Source organism: Strongylocentrotus purpuratus, unplaced genomic scaffold (assembly GCF_000002235.5).
Source record: "Strongylocentrotus purpuratus isolate Spur 01 unplaced genomic scaffold, Spur_5.0 spur5_scaffold_20, whole genome shotgun sequence".
NCBI classification, from domain to species: domain Eukaryota; kingdom Metazoa; phylum Echinodermata; class Echinoidea; order Camarodonta; family Strongylocentrotidae; genus Strongylocentrotus; species Strongylocentrotus purpuratus.
The window spans coordinates 48511392-48525636 of NW_022145606.1; the positions used below are offsets into that span (position 1 = coordinate 48511392).

Below are 14245 nucleotides of genomic sequence, written 5' to 3' on the forward strand. Positions count from 1 at the left end.
TTCTCGTTTCTTGACAAACGACGCTCAGCTCGACGTTTTTCGCGTTTCGCCTCCCGGACATCTTCGTTGTACCATGGGGCGTTTGGTCGAATTGAAATGAGTACAGTCTTTTCCGGGGCATGGTTGTCCAAAAGATGTTCCATAACGTGATTGTACTGCTCAGCAAGATCAGATGGGCAAGTAACATCAGGAAGTTCACTAAGGGAACTTCTGACATCAGCGATGAGGTGTTCTACATCTATGTCCTTCAGCTTGCGACACTTTATCAATTTCTTGGTTGAAGGGGGGCGAGTAAAGTTCAGGGTGCAGACTATTGCATTGTGATCTGACGGTAGTCCGGAAATGCAGGATGTGTCAAGAAGTGGATGTTTATCCTTACGTGTAATGACAAGGTCTAGCGTATGCCCTGCCTGATGAGTGGGTGCAGTGACATGTTGAGCAAGTCCTACCGAGTATAATACATCAGAAAAGCATTGTCAACTTGGATGTTAAAATCTCCGATCAATAAAAGATGATGGCAGTCGACTGTCACTGATTCAAGCAACGAACGAAAGTCACGGACAAACCCTTCAAAGGTATATTTGTTTTTTGCAGACGGGGGTGGTCGATAGATAGCACACATTCTGAATACTACTGATGGAGAGGTTCGAATTGAGAGGTCCATGAGTTCAAATGTTACGAAATCATGAGCATCATTCGTAGTGATCTTCAGACCTGTGCGGTAAATGACACATATCCCACCACCACGCGACTGCCGATGGACATGTAGGACTTGGTAGTTTGGTAATGTGGTGGATATATCAGCTATGATATGATTGTCGCGAAAATCTCCTCTGAGCCATGACTCGGTCACAATCAACATATCAAGGTCACTATCGAGAATTAGGTCACAAATCGCAATCGTTTTATTGTTCATCGATCGTGCATTCCAATGGCCTATCTTAACATGCGGATATCGACCCTGATGATCCTTGCTGGAACTTTGGGATGCACGTTGATAGGACTTGGTAGAACTTTGGGCTGGAAGCTTTATAAGCTTACCTCTGCGAGCCGGGAGATGTTGTACAGACTTCCTGGTCTGAGAGATGATGGCAGGGATGTGATGGTAAACGGTGGATCTTCTGCCACCTCTTTTCCCACGCTTTCTCCATCGCTTCCTCTTCCCGTACTTCCAATGGCGGGAACATAGCTGTTGCTGTGAGGCCTGCAGATATACATGTACAGAACATGGTTTGCGACACACACCGAGTGACTGAATTCTGAGACAGACTTCAGTGTCGAGTTCACATTCATCTGCACAGTGGTATGGGCACAGGTCGTGTAGAAGAACAGCGGAATACTGAATGACATTGAACCCCAAAGTCATAGTATTGTGATTTGAGAGAAAGGGTTTTAGCTCAAACACAATAGCATGCCCCTTCTCAGTTCCAGAGAGAGCATTGCTTGACCGCACAGCTTGAAAGGTCCTCTTAGCTAGTGAACAGACTGAATAGCTATGTGTAGTATCCACATAAGAAGCTGCAGAAATCTGACACAAAATTGTCAAGTAAATCAACCAAGAAATGGAGACAAATCTCGAATTCTCCATGTTTCTCATGTGCACAGTGTTGGTCCATGAAACATTACGAATCCATGGGTATAAAACTTATGCAACAAAATTAACAATTTCAAGCGAAAAAAGAGAAAATGTGAGAGCCTGTGAGAGCGACCGCAAGGCGCTGCACAGCACTTTCAGAACAAATTAATATGCAAACATGTGTAGAACAGGTGTGACACCTGTTCTACACATTTTTACATAATAGCAGGGAAGGGATGTTCCTTTGTCTACCTGAGGAATTGTATATTTTAAGCGCACGCGGCATACTAGTACCTTGAGCATGTAAAGGCGCTATATAAATACCAATATGTATGTATGTACTAGATTTAGGAAATTCAAGGTTGACGCATTCTCGATCGCCGACTGAGACGACGTAACGCATGCGCAGTGCCTTAAAATGACGTCACACGTTGCAGTCAAAGCTGTCGACGTGCAAATCTAAAAGTCCCTAATATAGCCTCGATTGCACTTCGTTAACAGAAATTAATGGTAATGGTCATCTCATGCCTTGTGTTTTTTTTCTCGAGCCGTCCAGTCTTAGTATATACATGGGCGCTGCTATGACATTGCAAACAATGGGTACGCGTAGGGTTGTTTGGTTAGGGTACGACGCAAAGATACGCTAATAAATTGACCGCTATGCATATTCAAACAGTTCAATATAACAATTAACAAGAGACCGGAAGATAAATATGCTAATTACAATTCTCACCATCAAAATCACGTGACAAGCTGTGGCCCAATCACACCTTTGTATATGTAAGAGCTATCTTTGATTTTATTACTTGAAAAAGAACCTTTATTTGCGTTTCCCTTCAGGCGCAAATAATAAATTGCTTTCCTAAATGTTAGTAGTCGTATAGTATTACTTTAAGATATCTGCTTACCTGGACACTCGATTCTCTACCGTATTCGAAACATCCACCATCAAGAGACCTATAGTATTTGATATAGAGAGTTGAAAGCGAAAAAAACACAAAAATAACACAAAAACAATTGGAATTGTTTGGGGTGATTCATGACATAACATTGATACTGGACACGGCCTGTGCCGTATGATACTAAAATACAGAGTGTCCTAGTGAGTTGAATATATATATATATATATATATATCATTAAGAGATCATCAAGACTTTCAACAAATAAAGCATGAAAAACAATGGTAGACGATGTGAGTAGTATCGTGGGGAATGCGAGTTGAAAGAAAATTACTGCCTAAAAATGTGTAAATGTTGGTATTGTCAGTATGGGAAGAAAATAAGTAAAGATATACGAAAAAGATGATAGTAATACCCCAATACCCCCCCCCCCACAACACCCCCAACACCGCGAGAAGCACTAATTGAGCTGGCTGGGGCGGATTAGAGGATTCCCATGGGAAATTATCGCATTTAATTTTTGATAGTATTTCCATGCCCCCTCCTTTCATCTAACCAATTTCAAATGTATTTGTAATTTCCAACAGTTTGTGTAGTGTGTTTATTTTTACTTATCTTGAATTGATAGTTCGTAATACGTTCAAAAGCGCTGAAATATTAACTCACTATTTAACATTTGATGAAACAAAAGCACATACAAACAAACCTATTATTCGACTTTTATAGTTTACAGTAAGTTAGACTTTCTGTTTAATTTTGTCTTCTTTAATTTCATTGATAATATATGAACATCTACTCGAACTCACTGTAAATGCAGACTATCCAATGCTTTCAAATATGTTGACGACTCGACAAGTTCAACCAAGTCTTCTTCGTCCAAGCACTTTATCCCGGACAGACAAAGCCGCTGCAGGTCCTTGGTTTGTTCTCTGATGAGAAGACCCAGTCCTCTCATCGTCTCTCTCGATACACTGCTCTTCTCTGTTGGGAGTGATGATGGTGATGTAAGGTCGATGCGTGTGAGCTGCTGTCCTCCGGTCCGACGAAGACAAGCTGTGATCTGAGGTATGTCTCTCTCTGCATCATCGATAGTGATATCGATATCTTTCAAGCCAGGAAGCGATGAGAGCAGACCTTCATAGCTTTGTGACGTCACTTTCTTGGCTGATAGCTTTGTGACGGATGGAAGCTCAGGAGGAGATGGAGGGAAACTGAGAGAGGAGTCTGAGATGATGAGATGGTTCAGTGAGGTGAAAGATCTGAGGCAGGAGCACAACTCAGTAGATAGTTGGCAGTCCTTGATTGTCATATTTTCAATCTATGATGACATACAGAAAGGAAAAGTCGTCATTTTTACAACATTTAAACAATTTTTTTTTTAGAGTAAAAACTACAAGTAGGAATATATATCTTAAGATAAATATATATCGATGGTTTTGAGAGGAAAGGAGAATAAGAAACAACATCAACAAAACCTGATGTAGATATCATTTTTATGTGTATGATACTTTTTTTCCTGTTCGGCAGGAGGTGGGAATTGCTTTCTTGAGAAAAATAAGTCGTATATATGGACATGTACAATTCGATCATACTTACATTCAATGCATGTTCATTGGACTTTAGCGACCCAGAAAACCTATATAATTTCAAAGAGAGATCAAGGAGTAAAGGGAAAACACATATAGCCACTTTAAACATTTGAGAAAAACACATTACGACCAAAATGTTTCCGAATAATGACAAATCTAGTCGTATTTCACCTTAAATCCTTTTACACCGAATCTTGTACGATACTAATATTATTTCGTAAAAAGTTTGAAATATTTCGATCTGACAAATAAGGATGTGAAAGCCATTTATTCTTCCTTAAGATTATATCCATTCGTAGAGAGTAGTCCTAAAGTTGGAAGTTTGATATCATATTTTCATAAGATTGTTTGAGTAATTACCACGGAAATATGAGCTTACATAACTGATGTTTTTTGTAATACAAATTCTACCAATTTTTCTCGAAGTCTAAATTCAGTAATGATCAGATGATTAACGTGTTCTTGTTCTAGAGCATTGCAACAAAATATATTTCCTGTTTTGACATCTTCTTCAAAACGTTGGGAAAATTACCTTACATTTATTTTGCCTTAACTTAACTTCAATAATTATCATCTTTGGTACTCAATGACTCTTTTATCCAAGTTAAATCGACTTCAGGTATTAATGGACTGGTTTAGCACGTGAGCCGAGCAAGTGAAATAAAAGATCTATCGATGCCAACTTCAATAACAAACAGTCAGCAAGAGCTTCGGAAAACCAAGTACAGGCGATTACTTGGAAATCAACGAATACCGCTCAGTGAATATAAGGCCCTCAACTTTCAGTGCTAGGCATTGTGTACAAAAAGCATGATAACAATTTTTGAAGTCAACCTAGTGTCGAGGCTTATGATTGTGGTCTCCTGAACTTTTCTAACATAATAATTCGGATAATACTTTAAATTTATGATTATATGTTATGGAAATGTTAGGTTTGGTTATTATATGTACATATATTATGTAAAATAATATTTTGACATGAAGAAATTATTGTTTGTTTATGTTGTATTATACCTTACATTTATATGTTCTTTGTTATTCAGTTATATTTTATGGAACAAATGCAGAAATAAAATCTCCCCCCCCCCCAAAAAAAAAAAAAAAAAAAAAAAAAAAATATAGATCATTTGTAAAATAATACTGTGGTTCATCTTCAAAATCCATGAAGGATAAGTCATGCAAACATCCTTCCAAATTTCAAATATATGAAATAAATATATCCACAGCATTTTTTATGTAGACAACAAAATCCAATAAATTGATACTTTATCCTTCTTTCATAGCACCAGCAAAGAATAGAACTCTCTGAAAAAAGACCCGAGAGAGTTTGTTTGACTCGATGCTTTAACGCGGCATTGATTGAGGGACGGCACCGTCTAACATGCAGAGACAATGCTTAGCTACATTTTTACTGGACATAACAGTTACTCACTCTTCAACATACAGACTAGCTGACATTAAACGCGTTGAAGACTGGACAAGATTGATCACTGCATCCTCGAGTCCGAAAACAACTCCGGACAATATCGCCTGACATTCTGTGACAAGAAGACCCAGTCCTCTCATCCTCATTCTCGACATGCTTGATACATTCTCCTCTGATTGGAGAGAAGAAAGATCAATGCGTGTGAGATCCTGTCCTGCCAGATGTCGACGTAGACTAGTCTGGATCTGAGATATGTCTTCTGTCCTTGCATCTCCGATAGTGATATCGATCTCTTCCAAGCCATGAAGCGATGAGAGCAGACCTTCATAGCTTTGTGATGTCACTCTCTCGGCTGATAGCTTTGTGACGGATGGAAGCTCAGGAGGAGATGGAGGGAAACTGAGAGAGGAGTCTGAGATGGTGAGATGGTTCAGTGAGGTGAAGGATTTGAAGCAGGACAACAACTTTTCTGTCATCTCAGTAGATAGCTGGCATTGCTCTATCTGAAGCCTAGTATTCTGCAATTAAATGCAAACAGACAAACTTGTCTCTTTTATATACATCGATTCAAATATTGAGAATAAACGTGTGGACATATAAAATTCCACGTCAGTGATGCTGAAAATACAAGTATTAATTTCATATTTCGAGAATTAATTGAATTCTTTCAACAACAAAATTGCAATTGTTTTGCAATTCCCTTTAATAGTAAAAATTCAGAGGACTACCCTTTGTTAAATATTTCAATGCGAAATGCATGCACCTGTATAGCAAAATTCACTCACCTGGACGGTGTTCTTTCTGTTTAGAGAACCACCTCCACTCCTATAAAGAATATTTAAAAAGCAATGAGGGAAAGAACGTGATTCAAGGAAACGATATTAAAGAATGCAAGTAAATAGGCCATTTTCGTAATGTAACCAAATTTAATGCATAAGTGTTTGTGAAGTGCCTCAATACAAAGTATTTCATTCACCTGATAGGAATAATAGTATTTCAATAGTCAGAATGCAACAGCATATATTAAGTGTTGCTAGGTAGGTTAAGCCATAATGCTTGTCCAACCTGACAACAACTAATGTATGCAGTTTGGATTATGTCTATTGAAATACTATTATTCTTATCAGGTGAATGCAATTATTTGTATTGAGGCACTTCACAAAGACGTATGCATTAATTTTGGTTACATTACGAAAATGGCCTATTGTGCATCCCCTCTTTACAAAGGTGAATGAAAGCAACATTACTAACAATAACAATAATGATGTTAACCATATTATAATAATGGTAATTGTCAGAGTAAAATGGGAAATTTGTTCTTATTGTATTTGTTTTTCTTTTTTCAAGGTCATCTAGACATTAGAGGGCGTTAGTGATAGAAAATATGTCGCTTGTCTGAATATATGCAAATTAGGGTGTGGTGCCGAGAATGCTTAAAGGTGTGTACGTGTGGACTTAAATCAGTGCAGTTGACTAGAAGACGAGGTTGTAGCTGGACGTGTGAGAGGTCTTGAACATGTACCCTTATGTGTGTTGTGGAAGTTGCTACCAGAGCCTTGATTTTGTATTCGGCGCAAGCAGTCCTTTTCCTCAGGCGACACCGGTACGAGAGGTATCCTCCATGTAGCCCAGAACCTCGATTTTCCTGCCATTGGCACAGTTTTGTCAACATAACTGTAAGTAGCTTTCTATACATAACCTACGTGTGATAATGAGATTCAGATAATTTACATGTTCAAAGTGTGCAAGAAGCACCACGTTAGAGCAAATTAGCTCGTATGTGTATCAAAAGTAATTATTCACGAACACATGACGAAAGAGCCGTTCATGAACTATCGTTCTCCTGAGCGTCGTTCGATAGGGATAATTATATACGTTTATTGATATAAATGCTTCAACGCTTCATGCATACATTTTGAAATTATATGTAAAAGAACATTTTATTTTGTGTTAATGAATTAACGCAGTACAACCTAGTAGTAATGTTGAGAAACAAGTTATTATTGAAATTATTGTGCTAGAATTTCTCTAACGAATTTTTATTGACATAACGAAATTCTTATAATGATTGATTAAGTTTGTGGGTCATCATCCTTCCGACACAAGTCTCCAGGGATCTATTCCTCGTAGAAACCATGTCGGTTTTGGATCTTCTGATATAGCAATTAAATCTTATTTTTGCCCGGGTCAGTTAGATTGGTGACCCTAGTTAATAATGAAATGAAAGTGTAGTGGGAGGAAACCATGTTGGTTTTGTTATAACCGGATAAAGAAAGTCTGGTGAAATAACCTTTATTATTTCATCGTTTGCTTTATTCGAAAATGAGTATTAGAAATAAGTGTTGAAACCGTAGAAACTAAATATCATGTATTTTGAAGGATATATTGATAATTTCATTTATAGCCGTAAGAGCGGACAAGAACGTTCTTCACTACTATCTAGTAGCACGCTGAGTGTCGTCGAATTAGCATCCAAGCATCGAATCGTCGAATTAGCATCCAAGCATCCAAGCATCGAATCGTCGAATTAGCATCCGAGAATCGCCGAGTCAGTATATCCGGGATCTTGAAGCACGTGACCGATTGCCGTAACAAGCGATTACGGGACATCAACCTTCACAAGTCTCCAAGCATCGAATCGTCGTAGGAACCATGTCGGTATTTGATCTTTTGATATAGCAAATACCAAGCAAAAGGCTTTCACCTTATTTCGGACAATTGTCTTAATTTCGGACATTTTAAAACTGGGAAGTTAACTTGTACGAATTACACTCATGGGTATTGGAATAATTAAATGATTGTACGTATTTGTAATATTTGTGTAACAGCAGATATATATGAATTGGGAAATTAACTTGTACGGGACTACACTCGTGGGTAATGGAGTAGTTAAATGACCGTACGTATATGTAATATTTGCGTAACAGCAGATTTCTATGAATTTAGATGTTGATGTAGTTGTCAATAAACAGTCTGTAGAACTCATTTATGAGAGTGTCTGGCTATTTTGTATATCTTGACAGTAATACTAATCACAAATAAAATAATGATAATGATATCAATAATAATGAGAAAATCCATTAAATACCATTTAAATACATTATTTGGTGTTCATGCTATCTTAAAATTAAAAAAACGACATGAACACAAAAATCTGTAGTGACCAAAGTTCGCGGAGATTTTTTAAAATATTAGAAAATGTGATATTCGATCCATGATTTCTCATATTCTACACAAATTTATTTATTTCAATTATTAGCAAATGCCGGACGGCAAAGTTTTTAATTACAAAGTGGTGTAGATCCTAACTACAAACAATTATGGTCAAAGGATGCCGGAGATATCGCAATCTAAACTTCGATGTCGGATTGGCGTGCGCGCTGCAACTCACGAAAAAGTCATAAAAACCACGAGACCTTAAATCGTGCACGGAGGTTTACATCTGATTTATCGAAAAATTCAATCGATCAAATGTAAGATAATTGGATATTTTGGAAGGAAAATATCATACAATCAGTATACCAGGGGCGGCGATGTTTAGGGGGAAATCCCCCAGCCCCCCCCCCCCCCTCCCCGGATAATTTGAACAAGTGCACACACACACATGTATAGCAAATATTCTACTGAATAAAGACTGCAACACTCTTTCTTTGTTTAATAATGTTAGGCTCTGGAGGGCCCAAGAGTGCGAACATCTTCTAGCTCGGTCTCTACACTCCCTCGGATAATATCCTTCAAAATGTACAAGTAAATATTGTATCAAATCTGTATTTCGTTGGTATCACGTAAGCACAGTTTACACTGTATGTTTACAAGATTAAGAGGTATAGAAATAGATCAGTGTTAAAAAAATGAATATTCCGCTCGCTCTTTATATTAATTTTTAAGGAGTCTCTTCCAGCCTGGTTATACAAATATTGTCGCCTAACTTCCTAAAGGGAAATGGTCTACAGCTTTCTAAAAATAGTATTATTAAGTCAAACTCAAGGTCCTTCATTACGTCATACATGACTAATTAAAGTTTCCTAAAGATTCACCTAGATCTACTAAATATTTACAACCCTTCGGACTGCACACTAATTACCGGCAATGTAAAAGTGAAGTGTGAAAAAACATCTTGCTTGTTTGTATATAGGTCTAAAATAGTTTTGCTAAGGAATGTAATGTTGTTATACAACTAAACTTCAAAAACATGTGAAAGTGTAAGGGGGTAGATCTAGGCCTAGATCTAGGCCTACTAGTACTAGTAGTCACTACCGTTACCTTCGCCCCTCTAGCTTGTTGACTAGACTCTACGGCCCGAATTCACAAAGCAAGGTCTGAGCTCAGACCAAGGTTTGAGCTCAAACCCCCTTTTGTTTCGCCAAACCTCCTTTTGTTCTTTACAAACCAGGTTTGTAAAAAACGCGTAAAACGCGTCAAATGACGTACGAAACACAAGGTTTGTCGACAAACCTCCTTTGTGAATTCGGGCCTATTAGTCTAGATCTATGCTTCCTCGACCCTCTCACTTTGTCGCCCCGGTTATGAAAAGAAATTACCGCCCCTGGTTGGTACCACTTTTTATTTACAATTTTAATGACATTTGCTCTCAAAATAAAGATTTACAGACCCTCGTAGGCAAGTTCATATTTACTCATTTCACCTCCAATATATTCCATAACAAATTTCGTCTCTCGGTAATTTTAGGTTTCTCTTTCCATTAGTGATATCAGACTTTCGAAATCTTACTGATTTGTTGAGATAGTGAACCATGGTCACACCACCATACATGAATAAAGATCTAGACCTAGACTAGATCTAGATCGAGATCTACCTAGTAGACCTAGATGTATTAGACCTAGATCTAGTAGTACTAGGTCTAGTAGTAGTAGGCACTATAGGCTACCTACCCCGAATTCAAGTACGTTAGTTGTTTAGTCTTGACAAACAGGTCCACCAAGGCTTCTTCGTCTCTGCCCCTCACCCCGGACACATGCAGCCGCTGTGTTTTTTGGGTTTGGTCTTCAAATAGAAGACTAAGTCCTCCAATTGTCTCTCCTGATTCAATCTTCCTGTCTGCGGTAAGTGCTGGCAAGGCGTGTAGTCTGATATGAACAAAGAACTGTTCATCCATGATGATAGCCTTAGTCTGATTCATAGGCCTGGATGCGGTGGTGATCTGAAAAGTGTTGCTCGTCTCTGTAACATCGATAGAGACATCGATATCTCTCACTCCAGATATCGATGAGAGCACTTCTTTGTAGCTTTGTGACGTCACTCTCTTAGCTGATAGCTTTGTAACGGATGGAAGCTCAGGAGGAGATGGAGGGAAACTGAGAGAGGAGTCTGAGATGGTGAGATGGTTCAGTGAGGTGAAGGATTTGAAGCAGGACAACAACTTTTCTGTCATCTCAGTAGGTAGCTGGCAGTCCTTTATAGTCAACATGTCAATCTATGATGACATACAGAAAGAACAAGTATAGTCATTGTTACATCATTACATTAGAGAGCCACATGTAATTTCAGAGACAGAGGTCAAATTTATCCGTTAAACCTATCATTACTTCTTATTATCGAGTTCTTTTGAAACTTCATGTCAAACTACAAATAGTAATACATTTCATTAAAGAAAGATATTGATGGTTTTGAGAGGAAAGGAGAAAAAAAGAAACAGCATTAACACCAAATTCCTAGAATCTTACAAATCATTGAACTCATCGATCGACACGCGCTCAGAACTAGAATAAATTTCCTATCTTAATTCATTTCTTAGCTATAATTTTCTATCTAATCGTTTGGCTTATTTCATTAATTTTTAATTTTCAATAGAAAAATGTACAATATAAAAAGGAAACGATACCTACTGTATAAATGTTCAACTGTATTTAGTTCCTTCCCACAAGTTTGTTGGAATTATAATTGTAATATACTACGGGGCTATAGCCAACAAGCTATGCTTTTACCTTAGGCTCCTTAATATCCCCATTTTCAAATTTGAATTAGTTATTAATTAACAAATAACTACAAGCAAACCAAAGTCATTTAATACATTTGATGTACTTGTGTTTATTGCGAATACCTGTGTACTGTCAATATATTTATATTTCTAGCATGAACACATCTGACAACGTATAATGTTTAGTGTGATATATGAATACATACCAAACTGAAGTAAATTCATTGTTTTAAAGAATATTATTTCCGATAATCCAACTCCCTATTTGGTAGAAAGTGTGAAATGCTTTCTTAAATATTAAGAAACGAATAAGGCGCATATATGGACACGTACAATTAGAGCATACTTACATTTGATACATGTTTAGCGGAGTTTAGCGACCCAGAAAACCTATTTTATTTCAAAGAGATGAAGAAGTGGGGAGAAAGAAAGAGCCAGTTTAAACAATTGTGAATAACAAGTTACATAATTGAGCCGATTTACATATTTCAAAAGTCAAACAATTTTTTTATAGGGCTTTTTTTTAATATTATCTGCTTTGACATCTTCTTAAAAATGTTGAGAAAAATGTGTATTTATTAATGATGATGTTTTGTTCAGCCTTGCGACTGAAAGCAGGTTCTTTTTATCCTCGTATTGAAATAAATAAAACAAAATCAAAACCTTTCATGACCTTTGTCTTAACATAACACCAGTAACTATCATCTTTGGTACTCAATGACTCGTTATCCAAGTTAAATCGGCTTCAGGTGGATACTTTGGTAATTAATTGACTGGTGTAACACATCAGCCTAGCCAAAGAAATTAAAGGCCCATTTCAATGCCGAATGAGGGGTAAAAAAAAAAAAGGGGGGGGGGGGGGGGTAAACAAGCTTTCAATCAATTTTACTTGACATAATAGTTACTCACTGTTCAAAATACAGACTAGCTGACATTAAACGCGTTGAAGACTGGACAAGATCGATCACTGCATCCTGGAGTCCGAAAACAACTCCGGACAATATCGCCTGACATTCTGTGATAAGAAGACCAAGTCCTCTCATCCTCATTCTCGACATGCTTGATACATTCTCCTCTGATTGGAGAGAAGAAAGATCGATGCGTGTGAGATCCTGTCCTGCCTGATGTCGACGTAGACTAGTCTGGATCTGAGATATGTCTTCTGTCCTTGTATCTCCGATAGTGATATCGATCTCTTCCAAGCCATGAAGCGATGAGAGCAGACCTTCATAGCTTTGTGACGTCACTCTGTCGGCTGATAGCTTTGTGACGGATGGAAGCTCAGGAGGAGAAGGAGGGAAACTGAGAGAGGAGTCTGAGATGGTGAGATGGTTCAGTGAGGTGAAGGATTTGAAGCAGGACAACAACTTTTCTGTCATCTCAGTAGATAGCTGGCATTGCTCTATCTGAAGCCTAGTATTCTGCAATTGAATGCAAACAGACAAACTTGTCTCTTTTATATACATCGATTCAAATATTGAGAATAAACGTGTGGACATATAAAATTCCACGTCAGTGATGCTGAAAATACAAGTATTAATTTCATATTTCGAGAATTAATTGAGTTCTTTCAACAACAATAATGCAATTGTTTTGCAATTCCCTTTAATAGTAAAATTCAGAGGACTACCCTTTGTTAAATATTTCAATGCGAAATGCATGCACCTGTATAGCTAAATTCACTCACCTGGACGGTGTTCTTTCTGTTTAGAGAACCACCTCCACTCCTATAAAGAATATTTAAAAAGCAATGAGGAAAAGAACGTGATTCAAGGAAACGATATTAAAGAATGCAAGTAAATAGGCCATTTTCGTAATGTAACCAAATTTAATGCATAAGTGTTTGTGAAGTGCCTCAATACAAAGTATTTCATTTACCTGATAGGAATAATAGTATTTCAATAGTCAGAATGCAACAGCATATATTAAGTGTTGCTAGGTAGGTCAAGCCATAATGCTTGTCCAACCTGACAACAACTAATGTATGCAGTTTGAATTATGTCTATTGAAATACTATTATTCTTATCAGGTGAATGCAATTATTTGTATTGAGGCACTTCACAAAGACGTATGCATTAATTTTGGTTACATTACGAAAATGGCCTATTGTGCATCCCCTCTTTACAAAGGTGAATGAAAGCAACATTACTAACAATAACAATAATGATGTTAACCATATTATAATAATGGTAATAATAATCACAAATACAATCATGATAATGATATCAATAACAATGAGAAAATCCATTAAATACCATTTAAATACATTATTTGGTGTTCATGCTATCTTAAAATTAAAAAAACAACATGAACACAAAAATCTGTAGTGACCAAAGTTCGCGGAGATTTTTTAAAATATTAGAAAATGTGATATTCGATCCATGATTTCTCATATTCTACACAAATGTATTTATTTCAATTATTAGCAAATGCCGGATGGCAAAGTTTTTAATTACAAAGTGGTGTAGATCCTAACTACAAACAATTATGGTCAAAGGATTCCAGAGATATCGCGATCTAAAATTCGATGTCGGATTGGCGTGCGCGCTGTAACTCACGAAAAAGTCATAAAAACAACGTGACCTTAAATCGTGCACGGAGGTTTACATCTGATTTATCGAAAAATTCAGCCATGGCATTCGAACGGTTTTCAGATCAGATACCACCCTACGTCAACAACTTACACGCCCCAAGGATCCAATTCCTCCACATAGACGGGACGGCATTGTGTACAACATCCCTTGTAAAGGATGTGATAGATCCTACATCGGTGAAACTGCCCGTCCGATAAAAGAAAGAATCACTGAGCCTAAGAG

At 37.4% G+C, this 14245-nt stretch overlaps 1 protein-coding gene across 1 annotated transcript in view; it reads right to left on the reverse strand.

Moving 5' to 3' along the window:
* LOC105440679 overlaps positions 1 to 14245 on the reverse strand; it is a 57970-nt gene that overhangs the window by 28644 nt on the left and 15081 nt on the right. Inside the window, exons 5-13 of the mRNA XM_030994024.1 lie at positions 13117 to 13156; positions 12339 to 12850; positions 11780 to 11819; positions 10384 to 10925; positions 6277 to 6316; positions 5498 to 6009; positions 4073 to 4112; positions 3283 to 3794; positions 2485 to 2533 (exon numbers count right to left, since the gene is read on the reverse strand). Of these exons, the coding sequence (XP_030849884.1) occupies positions 2485 to 2533; positions 3283 to 3794; positions 4073 to 4112; positions 5498 to 6009; positions 6277 to 6316; positions 10384 to 10925; positions 11780 to 11819; positions 12339 to 12850; positions 13117 to 13156 (2287 nt within the window). The remainder of the gene's footprint in view (positions 1 to 2484; positions 2534 to 3282; positions 3795 to 4072; positions 4113 to 5497; positions 6010 to 6276; positions 6317 to 10383; positions 10926 to 11779; positions 11820 to 12338; positions 12851 to 13116; positions 13157 to 14245) is intronic.